General features: G+C 40.3%; 1 protein-coding gene across 9 annotated transcripts in view; it reads right to left on the reverse strand.

Moving 5' to 3' along the window:
* Window positions 1-27786, reverse strand: part of CEP170 (centrosomal protein 170) — a 220860-nt gene that overhangs the window by 106128 nt on the left and 86946 nt on the right. For all 9 annotated transcript variants that reach the window (XM_075064198.1, XM_075064194.1, XM_075064196.1 and 6 more), the window contains 3 exons: window positions 26086-26220; window positions 14962-15438; window positions 10429-11066 (listed from right to left, as the gene is read on the reverse strand). In XM_075064198.1, the coding sequence (XP_074920299.1) occupies window positions 10429-11066; window positions 14962-15438; window positions 26086-26220 (1250 nt within the window). The remainder of the gene's footprint in view (window positions 1-10428; window positions 11067-14961; window positions 15439-26085; window positions 26221-27786) is intronic.

The raw sequence follows: 27786 nt of genomic DNA on the forward strand, positions 1-27786 counted from the left end.
GAAACCACTTTAGGAAGGAACGCCGGGTGTGGTCGCAACTGCACCTTGTCCTTGTGAAACACAGTATACGGTGGGTCCACCATTAGAGCCTGAAGCTCGGAGACTCGTCTGGCCGATGTAATGGCTACGAGGAAAGCTGTCTTCCAGGACAGGTATAATAGCGAGTAGGTTGCTAATGACTCAAATGGGACAGACATGAGTCTGGTTAGAACCAGGTTGAGGTTCCAGGTTGGGGCGGGGAGTCGTACTTGGTGGTATAAGCGCTCCAAGCCCTTGAGGAACCTAGAAACCATAGGGTGCAAGAACATGGAGCGGCCACTCTCCCCTGGGTGGAAGGTAGAGATGGCTGCCAAATGCACCCTCAATGACGACTGCTAGGCCCTGCTGTTTGAGATACAAGAGGTAGTCCAAGATGGTGGGGATCAAGACCTTGGTGTGAGTGACATTCTGCATTTCGCACCAGCAGGAGAAACGCTTCCACTTGGCCAGATACGTTGATCGAGTGAAAGGTTTCCTGCTACCCAGGAGTACTTGTTGTACTGAGGCAGAGCAACGTAACTCTGACTGGCTTAACCACGCAGCAGCCATGCCATGAGGTGAAGGGACTGCAGATCTGGGTGGTGAAGTCTGCCGTGGTCCTGAGTTATGAGGTCTGGGTGAAGAGGTAGGGTAATTGGGTTGTCTATCGAGAGGTCGAGCAACATGGTGTACCAGTGCTGCCTGGGCCACGCTGGAGTGATCATGATCAAGCAAGCTCTGTCCCTGCGGAGCTTCAGCAGGACCCCGTGAACCAGCGGGAACGGTGGGAAGGTGTAAAGCAGTCGGTTCGTCCACGGCATCAGGAAAGCGTCCGAGATTGAGCCCTGAGAGAGACCTTGGAAAGAGCAGAACATCTGGCATTTCCTGTTCTCGTGGGAAGTGAGGAGGTCTATGCGGGGAAATCCCCACTTCCGGAAAACAGAATAAATAACATTCGGATGAACTGACCACTTGTGAAACATGAAGGATCTGCTGAGTCGATCCGACAGAGTGTTCCAAACCCCTGGGAGAAAGGACGCTACCAGGTCTATCAAGTGGGCTATACAAAAGAACCAGAGTTGGATGGCCTCCTGACAAAGCGGGGAGGACCGTGTCCCTCCCTGCTTGTTTATGTAATACATGACAGTTGTGTTGTCTGTGAACATTGAGACACAATGACCTTGTAAGTGCTGTTGCAATGCCTGGCATGCAAGGCGGACTGCTCTCAGCTCTCAGACATTGATGTGCAAGGCCAGCTCCTGAGACGACCAAAGACCTCGAGGGTGAAGATGTCCAAGGTGAGCACCCCAGCCGAGAGATGATGCGTCCGTCGTCAGGGACACAGAAGACTCAGGTGGATGGAATGGCATCCCTGCACACACCAGGGAAGGCTTGGCCACCAGTCGAGGGCGCCTAGGATGCTCGGGGGAATGGTGACTATCACGTCTATGGCGTCTCTGCCCGGGTGGTATACCGAGTTGAGCCAAGATTGGAGGGAATGGAGGCGTAGCCTGGCGTGTTTGGTCATGAACGTGCAGGCAGCCATGTGACCCAAGAGACCGAGACAAGTGCGAGCCTAAGTCGTTGGGAAGTTCTGTAGGCTTTGGATAATTGTTACCATTGCCTGAAACCGAGTTGGTGGTAAGCAGGCTCTGGTGAGATTGGAGTCCAGGATGGCCCCAATGAAGTCTATCCTCTGTGTGGGAACTAGAGTGGATTTCTCTGTATTGATCATCAGGCCTAGATGTGTGAACAGGTCCTTGACAATGCCTACATGATGGGTGACTTGTGTCTTGGAGGTCCCTTGGATGAGCCAATCGTCCAGATACGGAAAGATGTGTATCTGGTGGCAGAGGGAGGCAGTGACTACAGCCATGCACTTTGTGAATACTCTCAGTGCTGTAGAGAGGCCAAAGGGTAGGACTGTAAACTGGAAATGCTGACGGTTGGCTACAAACCGGAGGTACTGCCTGTGTGGAGGATAAATGGCTATGTGAAAATAGGCGTCCTTCATGTTGAGGACGGCATACCAGTCTCCGGGATCCATGGATGGGATGATGGTCCCCAGGGATACCATGCAGAACTTCAACTTTATTACGAATTTGTTGAGTTCTCGCAGGTCTAGGATAGGTCTGAGACCTCCCTTCACCTTGGGGATTAGGAAATAGTGGGAGTAGAACCCCTTCCCCCTTTCATCTTCTGGTACTTCCTCTATGGCTCCCATGGTAAGGAGCGTGCACACCTCTTGTAAGAGGAATTGCTCGTGAGAGGGGTCCCTGAAGAGGGACGAGGGTGAGGGGTGAAGGAGGGGGTGAAATAAATTGGAAGTGGTACCCAAGTTCCACTGTGCGTAGGACCCAATGATCTGAAGTTAGCTGGGACCACACAGGGAGGAAAAAGGAGAGGTGGTTGGAAAAAGGAGGGAAAGGATCCTGGAAAGGAACTGGTACGCCGTCCTCGGGCGCACCTTCAAAAGTTTGGCTTTGGCCCTGTAGGCCGTTTGGAGGGATCCTGATTCTGGACCCCTTGGGATCCAGACCACTGTCTACGATTGCCTCGGCTGCGCCCCCTGCCCAAGTCCTGTCTTGGTCTAGGTGGGGGATAAGGGAAGTGAGTCTGGGGACGGAAGGACCTGTGCTGAGTCACCGGAGTGTGCATCCCAAGGGAGCACATGATGACCCTGTTGTCCTTAAGGTTCTGCAACCTGAGGTCAGTCTTTTCAGAGAATAGGCCTTGACCTTCAAAGGGCAGATTCTGTATAGTGGTATGTAACTCAGGTGGAAGGCCTGACACCTGAAGCCATGATATCCACCTGGCTGCGGAGTCAGCTGCGCCCAGGGAGGCCTGGAGAGAAGTTCTCACCACCTTCTTCCCTTCCTCCAAAAGGGCAGCAAACTCTGGGCAGGAGTCTTGGGGAATGAACTCCTTGAATAATTGTACCGGCTGAGCAGGGCTTGCTGGTTTGTCACCCTGAGTTGGAGGCCCCCAGTAGAGTACACCTTGCGGCCCAATAAGTCCATGCGCCTAGCCTCCTTTGATTTTGGAGCAGGAGCTTGCTGGCCATGGTATTCCCCTTTCATTGATTGATTGCATGACAAGAGAGCAGGGAGGAGGGTTCACGTACAGGTACTCATACCCCTTAGAGGATACCATGTACTTCCGCTCAACTCCCCTGGCCTTGGGCGTAACAGATGCTGGAGACTGCCAGATGGTATCGGCATTTGCTTGGATCGTACGGAATAAACGGCAAGGCCACTCTTGTGGGGGTGTCAGCTGACAGGATATCCACCACCGGGTCCTCTATCTCTGGGACCTCCTCCACCTGAAGATTCATATTCAGGGCCACCCGCCTCAGGAGGTCCTGATGTGCCCGCAGGTCAACTGGAGGAGGGCCCGAGGAGGATGTCCCCGCCACCGCTTCATCTGGAGAGGAAGAAGAGGAAAGGCCAGGGCCAAGAGGGTCCTTTGTGGGCTCCTGTTCTTGAGTAACGTCCGTCTCAGGTGGAACTTGAGACACCGTTGGCTGAATGAGAGCCTCCTCTGTACTGGCAGGAGGGGGGCGGCTGACCGTTGCCTCCGGCACCCGGTGTTCCGATGGTGCGGAGCAGGATGGCATTGGAGGCACACCTTGGGCTCGATGGTATGCCCAAGGTGTCCAGAATGACCACTGATGGGGTCCCTGTTCCTGGGCCTGGGTCTCCTGGAAGACACGGCCGGGCACATCTGAGTCACAGTCCTGTGCATAGGAAGCACTGTCCACGTGAGATGACACAGATGTGTGACGAGATGGCCAAGGAGGTGCTGAAAAACCCTGGGAAGGGTCTCCATATCTAAACGACCTCTCCCTGTGTGGCACTGCAGAGCGGTATCGGTTGCCATACCAGTACAGGGAACGAGACCGGGACTGCAACTGGAGCAGTGCCTGGAGGTTGACCGGGATCTGGAGGCTCAACGTCTGGAGCAGCTGCAAGAGGCGCGGTGCCGGGAATGGTACTGAGAGCTGGATTGGTGCCGAGAGTATCAGGCCAGCGATGGAACGCTGAGCGGTGCCGCGAGTGCGACTGGTACCGAGATGGAGAACGGTGCCAGGACTGCAAGCGGCGTCGGGACTGGGATTGGTGACAGGACCAAGAGCACCAGTGGGATCATGATCGTGATCGGTGCCTCTCAACGGTGCCGACAGAAGGTGGCCTCAGCAGGGCAGGTTTGCCTATTGATTGAATGACCCTCACCGGCAGTGCCAGGGGTTGAGGCAACACGGACTCTGTCAGCGCGATCAGCTCCCTCCCCATAGAAAAGGTCTCCAGTGTGGAGGGAACTGTGAGCTCAACCACGGCATGCGCCGGGCAACTTTCAGGCACCAGACTCGACAGCCCTTGCGGGACTGGAATTGACGGTGCCGAAGCTGTCGGTGCCAGGTGGCCTGACTTAGGTGGGTGCTCCAACTGCGGTGCAGGTGGCATGGAAGCCGCAGGAGTCTTATGCTTCTTAACCCGCGGAGAAAGGGAACGGTGCCGAGCAGACGATGGTGCCGGCGACGGTCAGTGCCGAGGGGCCTTAGTGGTACCGGCTCGATCCAGTGCAGAAGAGATACTTCTGCTTGATGCAGACTGTCTAGCGCTCGGTGCCGAGGGAGGAGTAGTAAGAGCTGCATCCATCAGGAGCTGTTTCAGACGAAAGTCCCGCTCCTTCTTCATCCTACGCTTAAAGGCCTTACAGATTCGGCACTTATCGGAGAAGTGGGATTCCCCGAGGCACTTAAGGCAAGAATCGTGGGGATCTCCCATTGGCACTGGCCTGTGGCAGGTCGAGCATGGTTTGAAGCCTGGTGAACCGGGTATGGGGCCCGGTACCGGGTGCGGGGAAGTGGTTAATCCCCAAACCCCTCTCAACTATATACACTAACTATAATGAAGAATGAATAAAACTAACTATAACTATAGAATTTATAACTATATACATGAGAATTAATAAAAGAACTATGAGTAGCTAGGGAGGTGAAGATCAGCTAAGCCGCGCTCCACTGTTCCAATGACCGACACTGGCGGTAAGAAGGAACTGAAGGGCCGTTGGGTCGGCAGGGGTATATATCCAGTGCCATAGCGGCGCCACTTCAGGGGGCGCCCAGCCGACCCACCGAGTGTTGCTAGGGTAAAAATCTTCTGACGAGCGTGCACGCGGTGCGTGCACACCTAATTGGAATCGATATGAGCAAGCACTCCAAGAAGAACTGAAGGTTTGTAAATATAATTGGTTAGAAGACAAATTAAAATAAGACTTCAAATAAATCAATGATTTTGGGAGGACAGTGAAGGAGAGGAAAGAGAAAAGCACAAACAGTTGCTTGGTGGACAAGAAGGGTTAAAAATTAAAGACACTAGTTGTAGAGGAAAGTGAGATGGATCCTTGGGTCATGTCTCAAATGATGAGATGGCATGAAAAGCACAAAATTAACACAGGAAAAAGAAGTAGAATGAGATGATTAGGAACAATAGGGAGAAAAGGAGGAAGTGAGAGCCACGTGAGACCTAAAAAAGCACCCTGGATGTCAATATCTGTTCTAGTGAGAGCTGAAGACACATATATGTATATGTACGTATATCCCTCATGGTGGACAGCCATATAGATATATATTGTTAGATGCCAGCTCTTGTCTGGGCTGCTGGCATAAGTTAAGAACTAAAACTCATAGCTGGAGACCAGACCAGTTCACCTGTATGTTAGTTTTGCTGAAAATAGTCATTTGTCTTACAAGAGGGTACAGTAACAGCTACCTCAATATAACGCCACCTGACATAACATGAATTTGGACATAACGTGGCAAAGCTGTGCTCCGGGGGGAGGGGGGGCGCTGTGCGCTCTGGCAGATCAAAGTAAGTTCAATATAACACGGTTTCACCTATAACGCAGTAAGATTTTTTGGCTCCCAAGGACAGTGTTATATCGAGGTAGAGGTGTATTTAGTGTTTAGACTCTATGAAATGCTGGTAAATTGCTGCATGCATTAATGTCACTTGTAACGCCTGTATTCCAGATTATAAGAAATTATGTAAGTTTTGCTTTATAACTTTGAAGATGTTTGCTCTGAATCTGAGAGCTCAGGCATAAGAATTGTCCGCTCTATCCATCCAGAAGGATTATCAAAATCAGATGGGCCATCAAGAAACATTGCAATACAAAGGACAGGTTAACAGCCCTATCACACCTTGGAAATGCTACGTGTAAGGAAGCTGGTCCTGTGGACTTGGAAGCTGAATGAAGGAAATAAAAACTATGGGTATGGCTACACTTGCAGCTGTACAGAGCTTTGAAGTGCGAGTGTGGTCGCGGCATCAGCGCTGGGACAGAGCTCTCCCAGCGCTGCCAGGTTCTCCACCTCCCTGTGGGGATTAGCTTACAGCGCTGGGGCACTGTTTACACTGGCGCTTTACAGCGCTGTAACTTGCTGTGCTCAGGGGGGTGTTTTTTCACACCCCTGAGTGAGAAACTTGCAGTGCTGTAAAGTGCCAGTGTAGCCAAGGCCTAAGTCACAGGAAGATTTTCCATCTCTCTTCACTGTTTGAATTCAGACAGGGCCAGAGACTTTAGAGTCTAAAGTTTAGACTGAGGTAGAGATCTCCAGGGGTTACTCCTGGGTCTGCACTGGAAGACACTTTGAATTGACAGATCACTACAACCCTGTCACACTTAGGCGAGCTCTCTCCCAGCGCTGGCGCCGTGACCACGCTCACACTTCAAAGTGCTGCCATGGGAGCGCTCCCTCGGCAGCGCTGTACGGCTGCAAGTGTAGCCATACCCTTAGGATTTAGATGGTAACTCATTTGTGTATATATGTTTGCTTGCTTTAACCTGTAAATAACTCATTTCTTTTTCCTAGTTAATACCTTTAGATAGTTTATTACAGGATTGGTTACAGGCGTTGTTTTTGGTGTAAGAGCTAGAGTACCAACTGATCTGGGGTAAGTGACTGGTCTCTTGGGACTGGAAGCAACCTGAAGATGGTGTGATTTTTGGTGTAACTGATCATTTATCTCTAAGTCCAGTTTGTCTGGGTGGCAAGATAGACTGGAGAGTCTAAAGGGACTGTCTGTGACTTCATGGGAAGAGTGTTATAGTGGAGTTGACATTTGTTACTGGTTTGGTGAAATCTAATTGCAGAACACACCACCAGTTTGGGTCTACCCTGTTTTTGAGTCGGCCCCAAGATAGGCACTCATGGTCATGAACCACTTTTCACAGCGTGAGATATATATATATCGTAGAGAGTGAGAGAAATCCTAATGGCTTGGGCATAAATAAGTAAAAGAGGCCTCTGTTTAAAGTGTTATATGAAGATATCTCTAATTGTATTGCTGGACTATTGGGTTGAATCCTTGGCTGGAGCCAGAGCCAATACTGAACTCAACCCAAATAGTCTCTTGTTCAGAGTCTGATAAATTACAGAGCAGTGGACCTTCCAGTTCTAAATAACTACAGACAAGAGAACAATTCCAATAGTCACTGAATTTTCAGTGTAAAGAAAAACTAATACAAAGCTAAATTGATTTTTTGGGACTGGTACAGAGAAAGTATAACAGAAAATTTTAGTTGCAGGAAACATTCTGTTTCTATTCATTTTAAAAAAAACATCATTTCAATCTGGGCTACTGGGACTAAACAGTGCCCTAAGTACCACGTAAGACAGTTACATGACAACTGCTTGAGGTACACTCCCCATATAAGAAGTTTAAATGAACAATGACCCAACTAATAATATTTAACAAAATACTCAAGTCCATGTTGCTGCCTTACACACAGTCTAAATCAAGGCGCTTTTTAAAAATATATACAGCTGATACAGAATGATTTTTAACTGAAGATAGACATGCATTTCCAGCTTGCTTATAAACATCCTAGAGAGCTGAAACAATTCATGTTAACATCAACACTGCAATATATATATGAGATACATTCTTTTCAGAGGTAACAATAAAACACAGTAAGTAGGAGACCTTATCAAAATACCCACATATGACAGAATATGACCAAAAAAACATGTGTCAGAGGAAGATCATGACTATATTACAGGGGTTCTCAAACTGTAGGGTAGGATCCCAAAGTGCATTGCAACCCTGTTTTAACGGGGTCGCCAGGGCCCAGGGGCTTCATCCCTGAGTGGCAGATCTCAGGTTCTCTCGTCTTTGCAGAACCAATATTGAAACTTTCTTCTTATGATTGCCTTACAGGCTTCCCTAATAATATTGTTGCAGGTTTCTCCATTTTCATTGATTTTAAAATGCATTTTGATTTCCTTTCTTATAAACAGCTAAAGTTCCTGAGTCTTTAAGCAGTAATACATCCTTCAAGATCTGTCTAACTTTCAGTTAAATCACAGAGCACAGCAAAGACAGAGCCTGTTCGCTACAAACCGAACTGCTCTATGATACTTATCTCCTTTGTAAAACACTGAGGTCTATGGATAATATTGATAATACACAGTTCTCATACATTATTATAACAGTTTCTAACAGGGTGGATCTAAGAGCAGAGGAAATTATTATGTGATCAAGCCATCTGTTTAACTGGTGAGCGTGAGATAGTCTTTGGAGGGTAATCAAAGTTCCTTCCAAGTCTCAAGAATGCACAGCACCTATAGCTTAGTCTTTATATGTTGAGATATATATGCTTCCTGTTTTTCTGCCCTCTCAGGACCACATTTGACTCTTTAGATTTTCCTTTCGTAAGTTTTCAACTTGTCTAATCTGAGTTCCAGAGAATTTTCTCCCTTTTCTGTTTATTTCAATTGTTGATCCATGTCTATGACTGTTTTCGTATGTTCACTTGAGACTGCTTTCATTTTGTTGACTCTTTTTGCTAGTTCTTCTACATAAGTTTGAAGATCTTAAACTGCTGCCTGAACATCACCTTTGATGTATTTTAGCTCAGAAACAATCTTCTTGATGTCAAATTTTGTGGAAGAGGCAAGCTTGGATTATGTTTTTTTTATTTGATTTACAGGCTGCTTTCTCTGAGTCAAATTCAGAGTTGGAGACAAACAACTCCAAGTTCAATAATTTATAAAATCTTGTGACCACTAACACAAAATAAGTATACCCTGTTCTTTATTTTCACTTGTTCCATCTTGAAATGTTTTCTTTTCAATTTTTGTTAACTGCTTTAATACACAATGAAAGTAGCTTAGGTCTTTTGAGGACTCATAAGAAAGGAATTATCTGAATCATTTTATATTAACCCAAAATTGAATAACTACTCCATTAAATCCCTAAGTAAAATAGAAAGAACCTTAAAAACAATCTCCCATTTGATCCACCCATTTACCGTATCAACATTTTTTCCTAAAATCAAAGATCTAGTTTAATCTGTTTCTTTATATTTTTCTGTTTTTCATTAGCCAGAATTGTTGGCTAAATCTGTTTACTGGAATCTGAAGAAAGGCTTTAAACATGAAGAACTAAAGAGACTATCATGTATTTTTTTGGAACAAATAAGCAATACATTATCGGCATAGCATGCTGAATATGCATCACTGTGGATCTAAACTGGAGACCACTGTCCTACAGAGATTAACTCTCCTTAAACAGATTATTGAGGAAAGCAGAGAATTTGTAATAAAAAAAGTTCTGATTCAAAATTGGCAAGGCAAATGTTTGTAGTAAGTTATTCTTATCTTGATATTGGAGTCCAAACCCTTATTATAAAACTAAAGTTATCTTGATAACTGAGCTACAGTCTCCCTCAACAGGCGCCTAGAACTGTATGATCACTGTTTGAGTACCAGTGAGTTTATATGTATAAAGGAGAGGTGAAAATATTCTTAATTCTATTCCATGGAGTATGACAGATGCTGAAATTTAGGACACGTTACTGAAATACAAGCTCTACACTGACTCTACCACCTTTACAATTCTGGAAAACACAAGGTAGTGGTATAATTTGTTCATCTGAATTTGTTCTTTGTCACAACATTAATCAGTGTATGGAAAAAGAGGAAGAGACATGGAGTTTTTAAAACAGATCACTATTTTCACAGGACTGTAGTAAATCCAAATTTAGTACCTTTGCTAAAAACACAGCATTTCTAAAATGTTGTTCTCTAATTCAGATAGACTGAGGGCAGACTGAAACAACAGTAGGATCTAACCATTTTTAAAACTGTGTAATACTGTGTAGAATACTGAGTAGTAAATAAAGAATAATAGCAATACCATCAAGAATGATTTGTAATTTTTAGGCAATACACTGCAAGCCCTTTTATGCCTTTTTCCATACACGAATACTAAAGTCTACTTTGAGAATCTGTATTTCATTATGATTACAGTATCCTAGTAATTTCAGTAAGTAGCATGTATTTCCCATCAGAAAAAAACTGAAATGCAGTGTGTAATAGTGGTATGTATTTTAATTTCTTACCTTGTCAATCATTTTACGTGCTTCCATTTCCTCAGCATTGGGATTTTCCAACTCAATAGTATAAGTACCTTTGTCACTTTGGTCATCATCATTGTCCTTTTCAGTAGCAGCAGAAACAAGCTGGCTTTTTAATTTTTTGTCCATCTCCTGGTTTTGGCTTGGTCTATGTCCAAGACTTCCTGAACTTCTTAACAATGCAGTTTGTAAGAAAGGTAATGCAACCGAGGGTTCTTCTGATTTTTGTTTTAATAGTTTTGCATGAACACCATGTGCTACTCTACTAGTCTGCAAAGGCAAAGAAACCCCTTTGATATCTCCTGATGTACCTTTCACTTTCTCCGTTCTCACATGAGGTGTTGAAGAAGGAGTTTCTGAGCAAAGAGCTCCTACGTTCTGAGAAAAGGAATAAGATCGTCTCTTTCGAGGATGGTCTTCATCAAAAAACTCAATCATAAAGGCAGTCTGACTTATAGCAGCCTGCTCTTCATGCTTCTCTGTAGTATGGGCTTTCTGGTATGACTTTTTCTGTTCTAAATGTTGATGACTTAAATGCTCATCAAGTGTTGCTCGCTTATTGTAATGCCTGCGTGCACCAGCATTTTCTGAATCACTCTGTGTCCCATCATCATGTTTATTCCCTTCAAACAAAACAAAAATATATTACTACAAAGTAAAAATATCACATGGACAGAAGCTGACAAATTAAAATGTACATGGAAATTAGGAAATTATACTTGTTTTTCTGTTGGTAACCCAATGTCCTTCAGTAACAGGCTCTTCAGACTTCCTACAGCTACACTAATGCATTCACCTTGCTACCAGTCAAATAAATGAAGTCTTCACAAGCTGATCAGTGACACAGATGCATTTGAATTGCCAGATAATATTATACAGGTGTACCAGATCTTGGTCTCATTTAATCAAGCCATCCAGTCAAATTGCCTTCTTTTATGTAATCAGCTGATTACAAATGACTCTTGCACCAGAAAACAAAACTTGACCCTGAAAAAGCTCCAGGAAGGGTTAAGGGGATGCTGAATATAGTTACGTAATAATTCACTGTTATTGGGAAACACCTGTAGAGAACTACGGATTTGGAACATTATTTATAAGTATTTACAGAATAACTTTCCATCTAGTTAATCACTGTAGTTTCTAGAAAAGGGTGTTTAGTTAGCATCAGCACTAATCCTTTATCATACTCTTACACAAGTACAATGAATTTTCCAACCAGTCACTCTTGCCAGTCTGCTAAAGCACTTTGAGATCTATGGCTAAAGATCATTGTGTAAGAACTTATTATTATTATTATTTAAAAGAAATTTAAATGGAAGGAATTACATAGCAACTGAAATTTTAAAAGCCAAACTTATTACAAAGCAGTCTTCTGTGAAACGAAACTATCCAAACACTGTAGAATAAGTTGCTATTCTCTCTCTTTAAATCATCTGGATTTTCTTCTTTTAGCGATAAGGGGTTTTTTTAAGTGAAGTAATTACTTTTTGTGCAAATATCAAACCATGCATGTTGTTAGTTACTAAAATGTTGACTTTTCCTCTGGATCTCCTAGAGTGTTTAGATTGTCATTTAGATTGGAAGCTCTGCTAGTTAGTAACTGTTTTGATATGTCTCTTGTACAGCATCAAACACACTGTTAGTGCTAAACCAATTAAAATAATCATAATTACTGGAAAACAACTAATATAGTAATTATAAAATTTAAATTTTAAATTCAGCTATTTTGTATGCTACAAAGATTATGATGTGTTCATTTTTTGTTTCCTTTACCAGACACAGAAGTATCAGCTAGATAATAATATGAAACAGTCATCCAGCTGACTGTGTTGATAATGTTATGTTACATGAAAATAAAAGTTCATTTTCCACAGTTAATTTGGAATTTCTGGTACTCTGTTTAACCAAAATGGAGCATTGCAGAGGCAATGTAACAAAGAAAATAGAAAAACTACAACACTTATCTAGCAATCAGACATCATCTAGAGCCCATCAGGGCTTTGGATGCAGCCCGTGAGATTGCCACCCCGTGCCATCATGGGGCTAAGGCGGGCTTCCTGCCTGCCCTAGCCCCACACCGCTTTCAGAAGTGGACAGAACCACGTCCCTGCAACCCCTGGGGGAGGAGGGGAGCAGAGGGTTGTGTGCGCTGCCCTCGCCTGCAGGCACCGCCCCCCACAGCTCCCATTGGCCAGGAACAGAGAGCCTGCCTTAGCCCTGCTGCACGCTGCTGCCACCCGAGAGGTGCTCAAGGTAAGCGGTGCCGGGCCAGAGCCCGCACCCCAAACTCCTCCTGAACCCCACACCCCACCCTCCTGTACCCCAAACCCCTGCCCCGAGCCACCCCCTGCACCTCCTCCTGTGCCCCAACCCATTGCTCTGAGCCTACACACTGCACCCCCTCCCCACACCCTGCACTCCCTCCCACATTCCAACCCCATGCCCCAGTCCTACATTCATGGCCCTGCATGCTATTTCCCCACCCAGATGTGGCTCTCAGACCAAAAAGTTTGCCCACCTCTGATCTAGAGTCTTTGCTCTTTCCTCTGTTAGAGATGAAAAAACAATATATCTACTAAAAAAAATGAAAATTGGGATTACCACGTAGGGATGTGGAAGAAGCTCAGAACTGTGGTAATATTCCATGATTCATACTAATATAATAATCATACACATATTTATATGCAGTAGGTTTAAAAGATGGGCTTTTGCACTAGAACTTAATGAGACAAAAAACCTTTACAGATTTGACATTTTAGCTTTTCTGTTGCTGTTACTTCTAATATTAACACTAGTATAAAAGTGTACTGCTACATGGCTTGTTATTATTGAAGTGGTTAAAATCTTCACATCATAACCCATTATGACAACTAACTTAGACAGTAAGCACTCTGAAGCAGGAACCATCTTTTTATTATATATTTGCACAGTGCCTAGCACCGGCGGCCCTGGTCTAGAACTAGGGATTCTAGGTGCTACCACAATATAGCAATAATAATACTGTCATGAAACTTATAGGTCACAGTTTTTGCATGATTTCATTGCAGGTTTAGCTAGGAATAGAAGACAGAGAGGGAGAAGATACCAATATGTTAAAAAGCTTCACTACAATGCTCAGAATCAAGCTTTCAGAGTGGTTGTAGGTATTCCCTCATGAAGGGGGGAAGTGCAAGAGACCAGCTGTGATACAGTAGGTCACACAGTGCACTATCCAGAACCAATTCCTCTGGTACAACATACATTTTCAACTGAAAGAACTGTAAATGGCATTTGTAACAGAAATGTCTTCAAGTTTCTGCTACCATAAAAGGGATGTATGTCTTGCATGCGTAAGCCTGCGCAGGCAATAGTTCTTTCAATCTTTCACAGAAAGATGTCTGATAGTATAAAGCATTTTTTAAGAATCCAGTGCAATCCAATGTCATGAACGGCAAAGCAGTAACTGTGATATTATGGACTAAGAAACACTGCAATAATACTATGCTGCTACACAGTGATATTGCTGTTTCTAAGACTTGTATGGAAAAGCGAGCTTTCAAAGCAAATTTTTGATCAATAAGACAAAGAACATTTACTCAGTCTCAACTGACTGAGCAGACAAGTACATTTAGGGTGCAAAGCTAAGAAATAAGGAACTGCACAGTTTAAGTTTTCAGGATTTTTAAAAACTAGATAAATTTGTAGATTTAAATATGTCATCAAGTTTTCTTTCTGAAAAGTTTGAATGTTAGTGGAATACTCATGAGCAAATAATCAGAACAGAATTTTTCATTAATTCTGCTTAATGAAATCCCCACATAGATTTTACTCCTTTGAAAAGCTATTACCCACTGCTGAATTCATTTTCATTTGAAATGTCATTTGTAGTCTGCAATAAATCAACATTTGAAATCAACTGGAACTTTGGTTGACAAAAATATTTGTGTAAATATTTTACTGATGTATTACAAAACATTTTGGTTTATATCAGAGTATGGACTTAAAGTTGAATCCAGGGTCCCAAATCAGTATGTTAAATAGAGTAGCTGTGTATGTGCATATCTAGCCATTTATGTGCATCTTCTTTAGCTCTCATGAATGTGATTATAGCAAAATATTTTTTTTATGTATCCAACAGAATGTTTGCTGTTGAAAGAACTGCAGAAACATGTGTTAAATCATGAGTTTTGATTATCAAGAATGATTCAACTTTTGTAAACAAATCAATGTACAGTCTTATAAATTGTGTAACATTACCCAAGATGTTTTTTCTTTCAAAAAGTAAGCTTTTGGAACACATGAAGCCTTCAACTGTATAATAACGTAACACAACTCCAGTCAGTATACTTACTGTAGGATCATTTAAATTAATTGTTTGACTTTTTTAAGACTCCATCCTGCAAAAGACATTTGCTATCACACTCTTGTGCAGATACAACGACTTCAACTGGACTCCACAAGACTGCAGGGGTCCATCCATGACCTCTGTAAAAAATTTAAGCCTTAGGAAATAAATATAGCTGAAATTATTCACTTTACCTTTCAGCCTTTTCAAGTAAACTGGAACATCACTCTTAATACTTTTGGAATCCTCCTCTGTTGCTTCCCATATCATTCTAGGGGGATTGTTCTGTGCTAGCCAGTCAGCTACTTTGCTCTCAGCAGCCATCATCACAGTTTGAAGCCCAGGCAGGTCCTGTCCACCAAGAGAAGACTTCTTTGGCTTGTGGCGCTGATCTGAAGTGAATTTTGTCACATGATCTTTGATAGTTACTTTTCCTGGAGTGGTGTCATCAAATTCAATGGTAAATGAAGCATGCCCTGCACCTGCTGCATGAGAGCTTTGGGTGTCTTTTGTTGGGATTTCATGAATAGTGCTCTCTGCTATTTGTGAAGGTTGCTGGAATTCTTTTGTAGGAATTTCAAAGTAACTTGGCTCCCTACAGAAAGGATAAAGTTCTTCTTCATTTGCAGCTGAAGATTTCTCCTCAACCTGCTTGGCATCTGTGTTGCATCCTATTAAGAAAAATAATAAAAAAAAAAGGTTTCACAATACTGGGGAACTTCTGGGTCTTCAAGGAATTTCAGAATTCCTATAAAGGCCACTGGAGTAATTCCTGGAAAATAGCACAAGCCCATGCAGAAGTCTGAACAATGCACTTCTGGAAGTGTAAGTTATTTTTGCTACATGAAAAATGTCACTGAAGAGAGGACAGCCATGACTGTAAGCATGTGAAGCTGGCAGAAAGTTCTCTTAGAATTTGTCAAAGAAAATTTGCACTCCAACAGGTTTGTGGATGATGGAAGGAGATTCATATTAATAGCAACATGGCAAACAGTTCAAAAAATCATAAGAGCTAATATTTTGAAAAATAATATTGCTATTCAGAGCTACCTGGAAATCATCAAAAAACAACTGACTAGATTTATGGAACAGGTGTCCTGAATTAGATGGGGTTGATATGACTTCATTTCCTAAGCTATACAGTCAGTATAATTTTTCATAGCAAGATTGTTTGGAAAAATAATTCAAATATGAATGCAAGATAAAAATGAGCTCCCATGTGAATGTTAAAATGAAGAAGAATAAGCATTTGCGATTGTTTTATAATACAAACATGCTCTATATTTTTAGAAAAGATAAAGCCGTGAATTATAAACTAAATTCCTAATGCTACGCACCCCTATTTCATTGAACACAATTTATAAAGCCCAGGAAAAGCAGACTAGAAACTACAGTAGCCAAAAGAATTCAGAAATTTAATAAATTTCATGCTTTTGAATGGAGCAAAGAAAACAGGAGGAGTGGGATGGGAAATGAGCATCCCACTGCACATCCTGAATGAATGTTAAATTAAAGTTTTCATGCAACTGCTAGCAAAGCGATCAGTATCCTTTTAGTTTTACATGCATTTGGCAAAAGAAATATACCAGCCAAAATATCTGATGTAAAGATGTACCATAAGCAAGAGATAGTCATCTAAAAGTTAATAGTAGCAAGCCAGACTCCAAACAGCATAATTCAAATGGTTCTCACACTTTTTACATGATTCATACTAAGATCTGTGGAAAAGGATTTTAGGACACAGAGTGAAGAACTAAAAATCCTATTAATATGTTCATCATGTGGCTGAAAATAGACAAATTGTGTCCACCTAAGATAGTTAAATTTGTACCTGAAATCTGTTATTTAGCCAGTAAGGTAGCAATGTAAATAAAGGAATGTACAAATGAATTATAAATATTTCCTGTTATTCTTCAGGAAAGATTTGCTTTTTTGAGAAGTCTTGATTTATTTTCAGCATCATGTGTCTTTAGAAAAAGATAAAAAAAGATGATGAAACCACAGAAAATAGGAAGGGTCCTTTGATCCTAGTAATATGGACTACTTTGAGAGTAACATAGTGGTTGGAAAAGTTCAAGAATGAACGATACTAAGGAAGGATGAGAGGATTAATGTACATCCTCCCCTTATTCTCATGCTTAGAATATTACAGAATAAGATCCCTTAAAACAATTTGTATGCCTTGTACTAAGTTACTTTCTTTAGTAAGTAGCTTTTTGCAGTAAAATATTTTTGTACCTATTTTAAAAGTACAAACTAGATCAGATCAAAAGTAAAATTCTTCTCCTGAATTTCATATCAAGACACCATTTCTTGTATAAAGTGAGGTCTTTAATTAGCCTGAAAAAAAATACTGGAATGTATAAAATGTGATCTGAATACTTTAAGACTGGGAGTCAATTTAGTTCAAACCTAAATTATGACGACAAGAATGAATTTATCTCAAATAATTTAGGTAAACAAAAAGGTATGATGAGTAATTTTTAAAAAAATTCAAAATTTCCCCCTTGCATGCCAAGGAGTGATTTCTCATAAAACAGGTAAGATTTTTTTTTTTAAAGCAAGCACAAAAACAATTTAAATATATTAGCTAAAAAGTAGGAACTTTTTTTTTTTTCAAACTACAACATTTGCAATCTTGTGTGAGAAGGTGAGATGTTCAATGATTAAGAAGCACAAGAAACAAAATGTAATATAGTTTTAATCTTCTATGTTCCACTGTAGTATAAGCAAAAACAAAAAAGACCCAAGTTTCGGGGAATGCTCCAACTATGTTATCTTTTTAAATTAAATTACTGGTATTATATTAGACTTGTAGAGAATAAAATGAGTAAGAGTCTGTAAAATAGCCTCATCTTTGCCTTGATAATACCATAGTTATCCACACTGCCCAAGCAATCTGTGCATCAGAAAAATGTACATAGTACTGAAACTTAACTACATAAACACTTAACACTGAAGTGCTTCATCACAACAATTTCTGAGCTAAACAGGAACTACAAAAACACATTTCTTAATGGATTATAAATTATATTGTGGTGGAGTGGTTGGGGAGAGGACAGCACCAGGCTGGTGTGGGGACTGCAGGAAAGGGCAGAGGAAGGAAGCAATGTCCTGGTCTTGCATCAGAGGAGCACAAGTTAAAAAGCAGTTGGTGCTTAGTGCTGGAGAGCAAGGCGAATGAGGCTGAGAAGTCAAGGCTGACATCACATGAAATGCATCTGCAGGAAGCCCGGATGGGGAAAAGAGCCTATCTTGGGAAGTAGAGCCTGAAGATGTGTGAGAGGGCAAGGAAGGTTGTGAGCAGTGAGGCGGGAGGGAGAGGGAGCAGGAGTTGAGGAGTCAGTTTCTTGGTAGCAGGGGGCAGAGGATAAAAGGGTGTATATGGAGATGAAGAGCTTCCACCCTGCACAGTTCCTCAGCTAGGAAACAGAACCAAGCAGCATCTTCTGGGAGGAAAACAGGGACACAAATAGCATTGCAATTGCCACAGGGTTATGTGATTGCAAATGGAATCATTAGAGTTGGGAGCAGAGGTATTTTGAGTGGTCGTGACTGGAGCATAACTGGTCTAATACATTATATCATTTGAAAACAAATGGATTCAGAAATTATTTTACTGGAATGAACTTACAACTTGGGTAAAAAAAGCAGCAAAATTCACTTTGTGCACTCACTGGCACCAAATTTTACAGCTGTGTTGGTTTTTTATTGTTTTGTTTTTCTGAACACACACAAATAATCATGGGGCCCTAAATTTCCATTTGTCCTGCAGGACAAGAATGTATGTATATGTTCTCATAGTTATTCAATGGAATTCATTTCTTGGCCTGCAAGACTGGAGATTTTTTAAGGCACTTGTACTGTACTTCTGAAAAACAACTAACAGTTTTAGGAAACTATTTCCACAATATCCAGGCTATTCAAAAATTCTCTTTGGTACTTTGCATGGTGTGATTGTATATATTTTCCAGCTTAACACAAAAAATGACTTGACACTGCATAGATTTTTCAAGAGTATATCAGCAAAAGCAGAACAAAGAAAAAGATCTTCAGCTACTGTCATCTCTTCTATTTTAGCAGACTAGTTTGCTACCGGACAAAATAGTCACAAGACTATATATACACTGAAAACTTTTCCATGTTCTCTTTTAAATGATAAAGTCACTCCATCAATCCAGATGCTAATGTTAGAGACAGATAAACCTAAAAGCATGAATTGGAGATCAGAACTGCAGATTTACAGCCAGTAAAAGAATCCAAAATTCTTGAAAAGTCTTGTTAGCCACTATTTGAAAACAAAAGTTACACAATTTTTCAGAGACAGAAGCTAAGGTGTGCCAATATTAGTACCTAATGGAATCCTATTCTTCTGATCTCTTATCCTGTTTTTCCCCTGATTTTTTTCCAGCCTATTGCTTTTTGTTTCATATTTCCTCTTTCCTTTCCTTTATTGGCCCTTCTGCTTTTCATAGGTCACAATTTTCTAGTGAGTTTACTTTATGTCCTATATTTCCTATGAGGTCCAGAAAAATCTATATAATAATTTATTGCTATTAAATACAAATATTTCCCCGCAACTTGTCTTTTAGCAAATATGTGAAGTTGCTCTCTAAACATTTTTTAAAATCTTTGTATGTCATTTTTCATAAGTAGTACATTAACTAAAAATTACCAAAAGAAAATTAGAAGCTATCTTTCATTGTCTAAATATTTTAAAAGGTCCCTGTTCTAGGAAGTTCTGAATGCCTCCTGTGATATGCTATGCACGTTCACTTCCATAGCCTTGCATAGGCTTACATAAGCATTACTCACACTTATTCTAGGTCCCTATACCTCAAAGTATTTAAACATGCACTTAAGTGTTTTGCTGAATTTAGCCCTTAATGTTTAATTTTAAGGATCACCCGGATCTCTTCTTAATTTATCTTTCAGGGATTTAATATTCTACTGTTGCCTTAGAATGGCAATGTTTTGTTACTTGCAAAGAAACTTTACATATAAAAAATAATTTAAAGTTACCAACTGCTAGAATTCAGAAATATTTAGTTCCTTATCATAAAGAGAACTGTATGAATAGTATGAATAACTTAAATAATGTTCTTCTCAAAGACGTAAACTGAATTCCTACACATTTCTGAATTCAGATTAGGAGAATTAGTGAAGCCAAATTCTACAGCAATTAATGAAACCACAAATAATTTTTTTGAGAGGCGAAGCGGTGAGTGGAGGAGGTGTGATGAGAAGAGTTAGATCCCAGTATACTTACCCCTACCAGAGAAAGCTAGAGAAAATGAGTGTACTTTGAACTCAGCTCAAAAAGCAGCAGTATTGGGTCATATATGAAGTCATACCATTTCACAGATCCATAGCGCATAAAATTACATCACTATATTTCTCTAACAAAAGCACAAGGATGTGTCTTTTTGGAATTGAGTCCACTGTGCTCTGTTTACTACAAAGATTTTCCATTAGAGTTTCCACTAAGGTTGAAAGACAGTAATACCAAAATAATCTCATTAACTTGAGACTTTAAAGGCTAATTTTACAGAGCTGGTTTAGCAGCGACAAATCTCCCATATCAACCTCCTCATTAAACTATGCTCCATCTACTGTAATGTAAACTTTACCTTCTAGTCAGAGAACATTTTTTTTTCAAATTGTTAAAGTCTGATGGAGACTCTTATTTAGATTAGTTTATTAAAATGTTTGGATGTGTGTTACTGGAACAAAAGTTTGCAGAATTATATATATGAGAATCTATAATTTACTTGTTCTAGATCAGTGGTCCCCAAACTGTGGGACACACCCCTGTAGAGGTATGTGGAGTAATGTGTGGGGGGTGGGAAGCATGGCAGGGCCTGGGCCAGCCCCCACGTGGGGTGGGAAGGAAGCGCCATCCAGCCCTGCTCTGCCCGTTGCCCTGCTCCTGGCCGCGCCCGTGCTCCCAGCACCCGACCTCGGCTCCCTACCGTGGCTTTGGGGGGAAGGTGGATCTGGTAAGGGGCGGTGCACAAGCAAAAATGTTTGGGGGCCACTGTTCTAGACTGTCTTGCATTAAGAAGGCTGTTTCAAAGATCTTTTATTTGTTTGTGTTAAATATTTGAGATAATGATTTACCATATAAAAAGCAAATTATATGTTACATCTACTATCTCAGCTGGTCAGTGCTGGACTACAGATTAGGTCTAAAAAGCTGAAACAACATTCAAGGAAGTCTGAAATTTCACAGGAGTTCCAGTTATAATAAATATAGAACATTTCCATGACACATGGATTGTTTTTCCAGTTTCTGCCTGAATGTACTTATGCTGAAATGTCAAAAGACACAAAGAAATTATATACAAGACTGTTGAAAAGCAACAAAAATACGTCTTAATGGGAAGATGAAAACTTTAGGGGGAGCAAACCTAGGAAATTATGTGCCAGTGAACTGGTCCAAAAAAGGCTATGTAATAATTTATTTGGTATTAAGAAGTGTGTGAAAATATTTAGTAACTTTGGAATAGTTCTACAGCAAATACTAGTATCACAGGAAAGCAGGTTTTCTAGGAGAGGGAAGCCCACTAAGGTATACCACATAGAACAAAATTGTTTGTCCTGCACATGTCAGAAGATAGACAGGATCCAAGGAATGGAATTTAATCAGGTAATAACTTTATTAAACTTAACTCATTAACTCAACCTATTCAGCAATAGATTGTACAGTGCAGATTATGGTTCCTTCTTTAATTGTTTCCACTTGGTAGAGGGCTGTCACTAGCTCTCCAGCCCTCCAGAGTGGGTTCCCAGCCTGCTGCTGGGACCCCACCACTCTCCCCTCACATAAAGGTTAGGTGTCTTGGGGAAAGAGGGTTGGTCTCCTCGCAAAACCAAACTTTAGGAACCCTCTATTCTGTTCCTCAGCTTCTTTAGGAGGGTTTTGAAGCTACTTCAAATGCCAGTTTATCAGAGAACTGGACCTCTAAGGAGCAAATACCTGCACTGAACACCTGCTACCTGCTAAATTACAACAGCTTGAATCTTACTTCCTGAACAGGTCCCTCAGGTGTTGTGGGGATGCCAAAACACCCAACCCCCCACCCTAGCCAATCTGACAGTCAGAAAAATTCCTTCCCAGTCAGAAAAAGAAACTAATCATAATGTCCAAAAAAACCCAGTCCTACCCTAATTCTAGGTATAGGAGAGAGGGAGCGGTTAATCCAGAAATGAGATTCAGGCTGGAAGACCAGGGCTACACTCCCTTGTGTGTGCAGGGGCCACTGGTTTATCTGAGGCCTACCAGCCCACCCACCAGCTCAGGTGATGCCCTCCTAACCTCAAAGGGAGAGAGGACACAAAGGAGCCACAACTCATTTCCTTCTGCAAGTCCAGACAAAGCCCTCTGTCCCCTCAAGATGGCCTTCCACCTGACATGTCTACTTGGGCATTTTGTCAACACTAATAAACATTCTACATCAGATACAGAGAAGCAGAAACACATGGAGACTGAGTTTGAAAGTCTACTGATAACCTAAAGTGATTAAGAAAATAAAATCACTATTTTCAGTGTGGGATGTTAACGTTCTATATCCATGCAATTTGAATCCTTTTAGAGAAAGGAACCAAATATTCACCAATATAGGGTTTGTGGTTTGTTTGTTTGTTTTGTGGGGATTGTTTTTTCTTTAATGCTGTTGTACAACTTTATTCATTTAAGTCTGTTGACTATATTCTTCTGTCACAAGCTGAATTCCATTTTTGATAGAAGTAATAACCCTTCAATTTAAACAAAAACTATTTGCACAAATATTTTTATTTAATCTCTCTTACAATGATTCTGTTTGAAGAAGGTACCTTGAAAAGGTATTTCAAAGATAACATGGAATTGTTTCACACAGTGAGATGATGCACATTATGTATTCTCCTGTGAGGTTCCATGCCCAAATATTTTTTATAACCTTGTATAAAAATTTTGTCTAACCATACTATTCTTCACTTTGTTTGTAAATTACCACAACTGAGCACATTAAACAAATCCTTTAGACTTCCATTCATTACTGAAGTTCTTCCCTAGCAGAAACTTTCTTTTTCCTTCCATTCTACTGTGAAGACGGGTTTTGATTTCATTAACAGTTGGCTTAATCAGATGTTGGCTTCTCTTATCTGCGTTTCTTTGAATTCAAAGAGCACTGTAGAAGCTACTCCTCTCTTTCACAAAGTACTTATGCTATTAAGAAGAAAGCAATTTTAATATATGAATAAAATAAGACAACAAATTGTACATCATTCTGGAGTACTTTCATATCTTGGGTGCGACCTTCAGAAGTCACCCAAAGAGTGGTGTTATTTCAGCACAATATATATCCTGCAGAGATTTTTTTAGCTTTATTTAAAAACAAAACAAAAACAAACAGTCCTATAAAAAAATTACAACAAAACCACAGAATTACACCATTTTACTTTTCAAAATGTGGCATTAAATTAACAAAAATGGATACAAGAATTTTTTTAAATCCCTCTTAAAATTACTCTTCTTCATTTGACTTTTGTTTCCTTAATTTTCTTAAAAGAAAACTATCCTCACATTCACATACAATATTCCTTGTCTGAATCAGACAACCAGTCAGGACTAGTGATCTATGGAGTGAACAATGCCATAAACGTTGGCATCTGAACAGGTGACAAAAAAGGAGGTGGCAGAGATAACACCATGGAAGAGACAGAAAGGCAGAAGAGTGGAAGATTTCATGACCAGTGTTTTACAATCCCCCAATTTTAAAAAGCAAGCAGGTGGACTGCCCTACAACTAAGACCGTATACTTCATATTTTAAAGGGAGGGCCCCATAGAGATGGAGAAGGTAAGAGCTCATCAGCGAGCTTGAGGGAGAAAAGTGCTATGATGCTAAAGCTCACAGCTTTCCACTTGCCTTCACAAACAGCAACAGACATTTTTCCATACCCAATCTCACAACACATGCAATTTCCCTATGGAGAGAGGAATGGAGACAGAAACACATACGACAGCTGTTAGTCACTTGTTTCTCTTCAGAAGGCAGTCGCTAATGACTGTGCTATGAGAACAGAGAACCTGAATAAAACTCTATCACCACTGTTACAGACTAAAATGCCACAGAGTTCAGGGAATTCTACCTGTTACTTGCTAGGGACCTGGGAGTGAGAACGCTGAACAAATGGTATCTTCAGAAAAATATTTTTTTAATTAACATGAAGTGCAGGATGGTGAACCTACAAATTAATTAAGAAGTTATGTTATCTCAGACAAGTATTCACAAACCCTTTATATCACACCATAATGCATTTTATTTATCTCACATACAGTACAGATTTTTTGTTGTGAAGTTTAGAGAGTTTCATGCAAATTATTGTGACTATTTCTGTATACCAATGCTTGTAAAACTAGGTGTCTTAGTCAAACTGTAGAAGACTCAAGAAGAGCCATAAAAACCTTAGAATGTGACAAAAAACTTTTTTACACATAAAAAAGTCATTGCTTTAAAAGAAACCTTTGAAGGTCTTCACTCAGTCTCTACCCACTAATCCAAAGCCCTAGTGGTGAAGGCTTTATTCCATTAGAACATGGAACTTCAAGGCTGCCAAACTTGCATATAGTCCCCAAAGGTCCTAAGATATTGGATCTTAAGTTCACTACATTTTTAAATTATTTTGGGATATTTTAAGAGACTTTTAGGGCTTGCTCCAACCCCTCTCTGGCAGGATTCATGGCAACTAAAACAGATGATGTAACAGGAGGAAGGAAACAAAAATCATTCCAATTTAGAAAAAAAAACCCGTCAAACACACACACATGGAAGTCTAAAATAAGGCTCCCAAATCCATGTATAGGCACCTAAATAAAAGTGGCTTGGATTTGCCTTGATTTAAATAAGATTTGTTAATGTTCAACAACTTCCAAAGTGAGTCCACTTTTATTTAAATGCCCTCATAATGCATTTAGGAGCCTAACTTTTGTAAGTTTTGTCCATATATTTTACTCACACTAACTTTTCACAGGATAACTAGTAGAAATGGAAAGTCCTATTTATAGACACTACTGGGGTGAATGAACATTACAACAAGGATTTTTCTCGCAAATCTAACATATAAATCAGAACATGCAAATATCTTTTTTTTCCATTAAATATGAACTAACATTAATGCTGATGAAACACTAACGAATGACAGTAGGACAGAATGTTGCCAGAAGGAATCTTGTACTGCTGGCATCCACACAACAAAACAAAACAGAACCATTAATTTTCACAGTCAGAGATATTGATTTGGTGACAGTGTCCATTACAATGGCTTAATTTTTATTATAACAAATGACAGAAGTGGATTTAATCACTATCGGATAGATACTAGTTAGGAAGAATGACTTTACTCACTATATCCACTAGTAAGCTATTGATTTAGGTAACAAACTCTGTACTCAGAACAGAACAGTTCTGTTATTGTTGAACTGCTATTTATGAACTTTCTTTTTTTTTACTAGCCAAATTTATCCTAGCTTTTATCAGTGAATAACTGTCAACAATCCAGAAAGCTGGCTGGTTAACAAAATCTCATTTACTAGAATTTGGATTAAATGTATAGTGGATATTATGTGAAATCAAATACTTAAATCTATGTCTGGGTTGAGTTGGCAGGGGTGCTGAAACAATTTGTATAGTGGGGGTGTTGACAGCCATTGAACCAAACTGTAAACTCTGTATCTGAAGGAAACCACTTCAAAACAGGGGGTGCAAAAGCACCCCCAGATCCCCTAGTTCCAGCACCTATGTGAATTGGTATTAAACAGACTGAAGCTGAGAAATTTCTCAAGTAGTCAGAATCTCCAACATGTATTTATATCCTATTTGTTCATGTAAGAACAACTTTATTAAATATTTGGAGAATAACTCTGTCCACTGCATCATGACAATAGTTGAGAAGAACTAATGAAGGCATTTACAAAAGGCAAAATCCTAGCTACATTACAATTAATGTGCGTTTTTGCCTCTGACTTCAATAAGGCCACGATTACAGCCATAGACTCCAATATGACGAAAATCTGAAGGACTTTGCTGTCGTAAAACAGTGACAGAAAACAAAAGGTCAACACAGAAAGGCTACTCTGCAGCATAAAGGTCAGATATTAGTGAAGCAACAGTATTTAACAGTGATAAAAACATACAAAATTGGTTAATAAGACATTAATTATTGAAAAAAGTTCTCTCTCTTATATACCTCTGTGGGGTCCCACATTTAAGAGATACTTACTTACTAAAGAGTAAAAAAGATACTACAAATTGAAATGTTTTCTGAACAGTCTCACCTGAAGCTCCTGTTTCATGTATTTTTTCTTCATGTTTGATATCTTGTTTGCAGGCCTTTTTTTCATCAGCTTCATCCTCACCCCACCAGGATGGCTGTCCATACAAAGGTGTACCACGAGGCATGGCAGAAAGATCTATAAAAATATTCAAAAGACAAAGAAATTACTTTTCTACATTATGTAAGAGATTTAGATACAAGCAACAAGGAGAAAAAGCAGTTCTGATGGATCTTGTATGTTGCAAGTCAAAACAGTTTGATTGCTTGTTTCCTCAAATACAAAGCCAATTTAATGCCTGGACAAATGACCGGCATGCTAAATATAAAAGCTTACTAATGATCTGACCAAAACTGCTTGCTTAGGAATTTATGCAAATACAAGTGACTTACATCTTGCTGCTACTGCACAGTATTTTTAAATATTATTTTCAGCTTTCATTTAAAGAAAAATCATCTCACTATCAGAACATTATCAAAAGCTATCTGCTACCATTTCTGTGAAATGATTCTCTTTTACTCACATTGACCTTTTGCTAGAATACCTATCACATGGAAAACTGATCAAATTTTGTAATGCTGCCAGGGTTTCAAATAGCTGGCTGTTACGAAAGAACACCAATACGTACACACTTATATATGAGTTAGTTCGACTACGCTATTTTTTAAAGCCATATTTAACTAAGAAAATATAAGAAGATTTATCAAAAGATTTAGCTATCAAAAAAGAACTAAATCTCATTATTTACTTACAATATACATAGTACAAGTATCTGAATAGGAAAGGGTTAAGAACGAAATTAGATATGAACTAGTTATTCCACCTCCATGACTAACCAGACAGTTAAACTCTGACCTGCTCTCCATTTTAAGAACAGTTCATATTTCTTAAAACAATATTGCACCCAATTAAGATTTGGCCATTTTAATATCATACAGATGTTCTAACTGAATACACCTTAACTTATTTTATATTGTGTTTCAACACCAGATACCTCAGTGACTAGGTATATGTGCCCTCTATGGTAAAAACAGCTCTGTTTCCTCTTCTGAATTCCCAAATCTCTATCATGTTATAGCAGGCATTTTTGTTTGGTGCACAAAATAGAATATCTGAAAGTATTATATATTTTGACAGTAATATACACTATTTGCATGCTAGGAAATAAGGACTATTTGTGAACTTCTACCTTGTTAGCAAATAATGCTTTGTTCAGTAGAGTTCAAAGGGTTAAATTTCACCCACAAATAAATGAATGGGCGCTTCAGATGTTTAATACAATTTAAAATACCCATATATCTAATTATTTTTCTTCCAAAACAATGTTCTTCTACCTTAGAATACACTGTAGTTTAAAAAACCCAGCAACAAACAATAGAGTGAATTTTAGTGTATTTAACTGCATGAACAATAGCAAACACTTATGTATGTAACAAGTGGCTGAAGAGAAAAATCAAGACTTCAACACATTTCTGAGTAGAGCTGGGAAAATTTTTTCAAATAGTTTATTCAATAAAATGAAAACGTTTTCAGGGTGCTTCAGATAAGAATGAGAGAATGTGCACGCCCTGTAGCGAGGAGGTGTGGCTCTCCTCCTCCACAGGGAGGGTTGAGCCCCGTCCATCTTCCCCCAGGGCGGAACTTCCGGGCGGAAGCCCCGCCCCTCAAAGGGTCAGGCGGCGACCCAGAAGTATAAAAGCCGGG

The sequence above is a fragment of the Chelonoidis abingdonii genome, chromosome 3 (genome assembly GCF_003597395.2).
Source record: "Chelonoidis abingdonii isolate Lonesome George chromosome 3, CheloAbing_2.0, whole genome shotgun sequence".
NCBI classification, from domain to species: domain Eukaryota; kingdom Metazoa; phylum Chordata; order Testudines; family Testudinidae; genus Chelonoidis; species Chelonoidis abingdonii.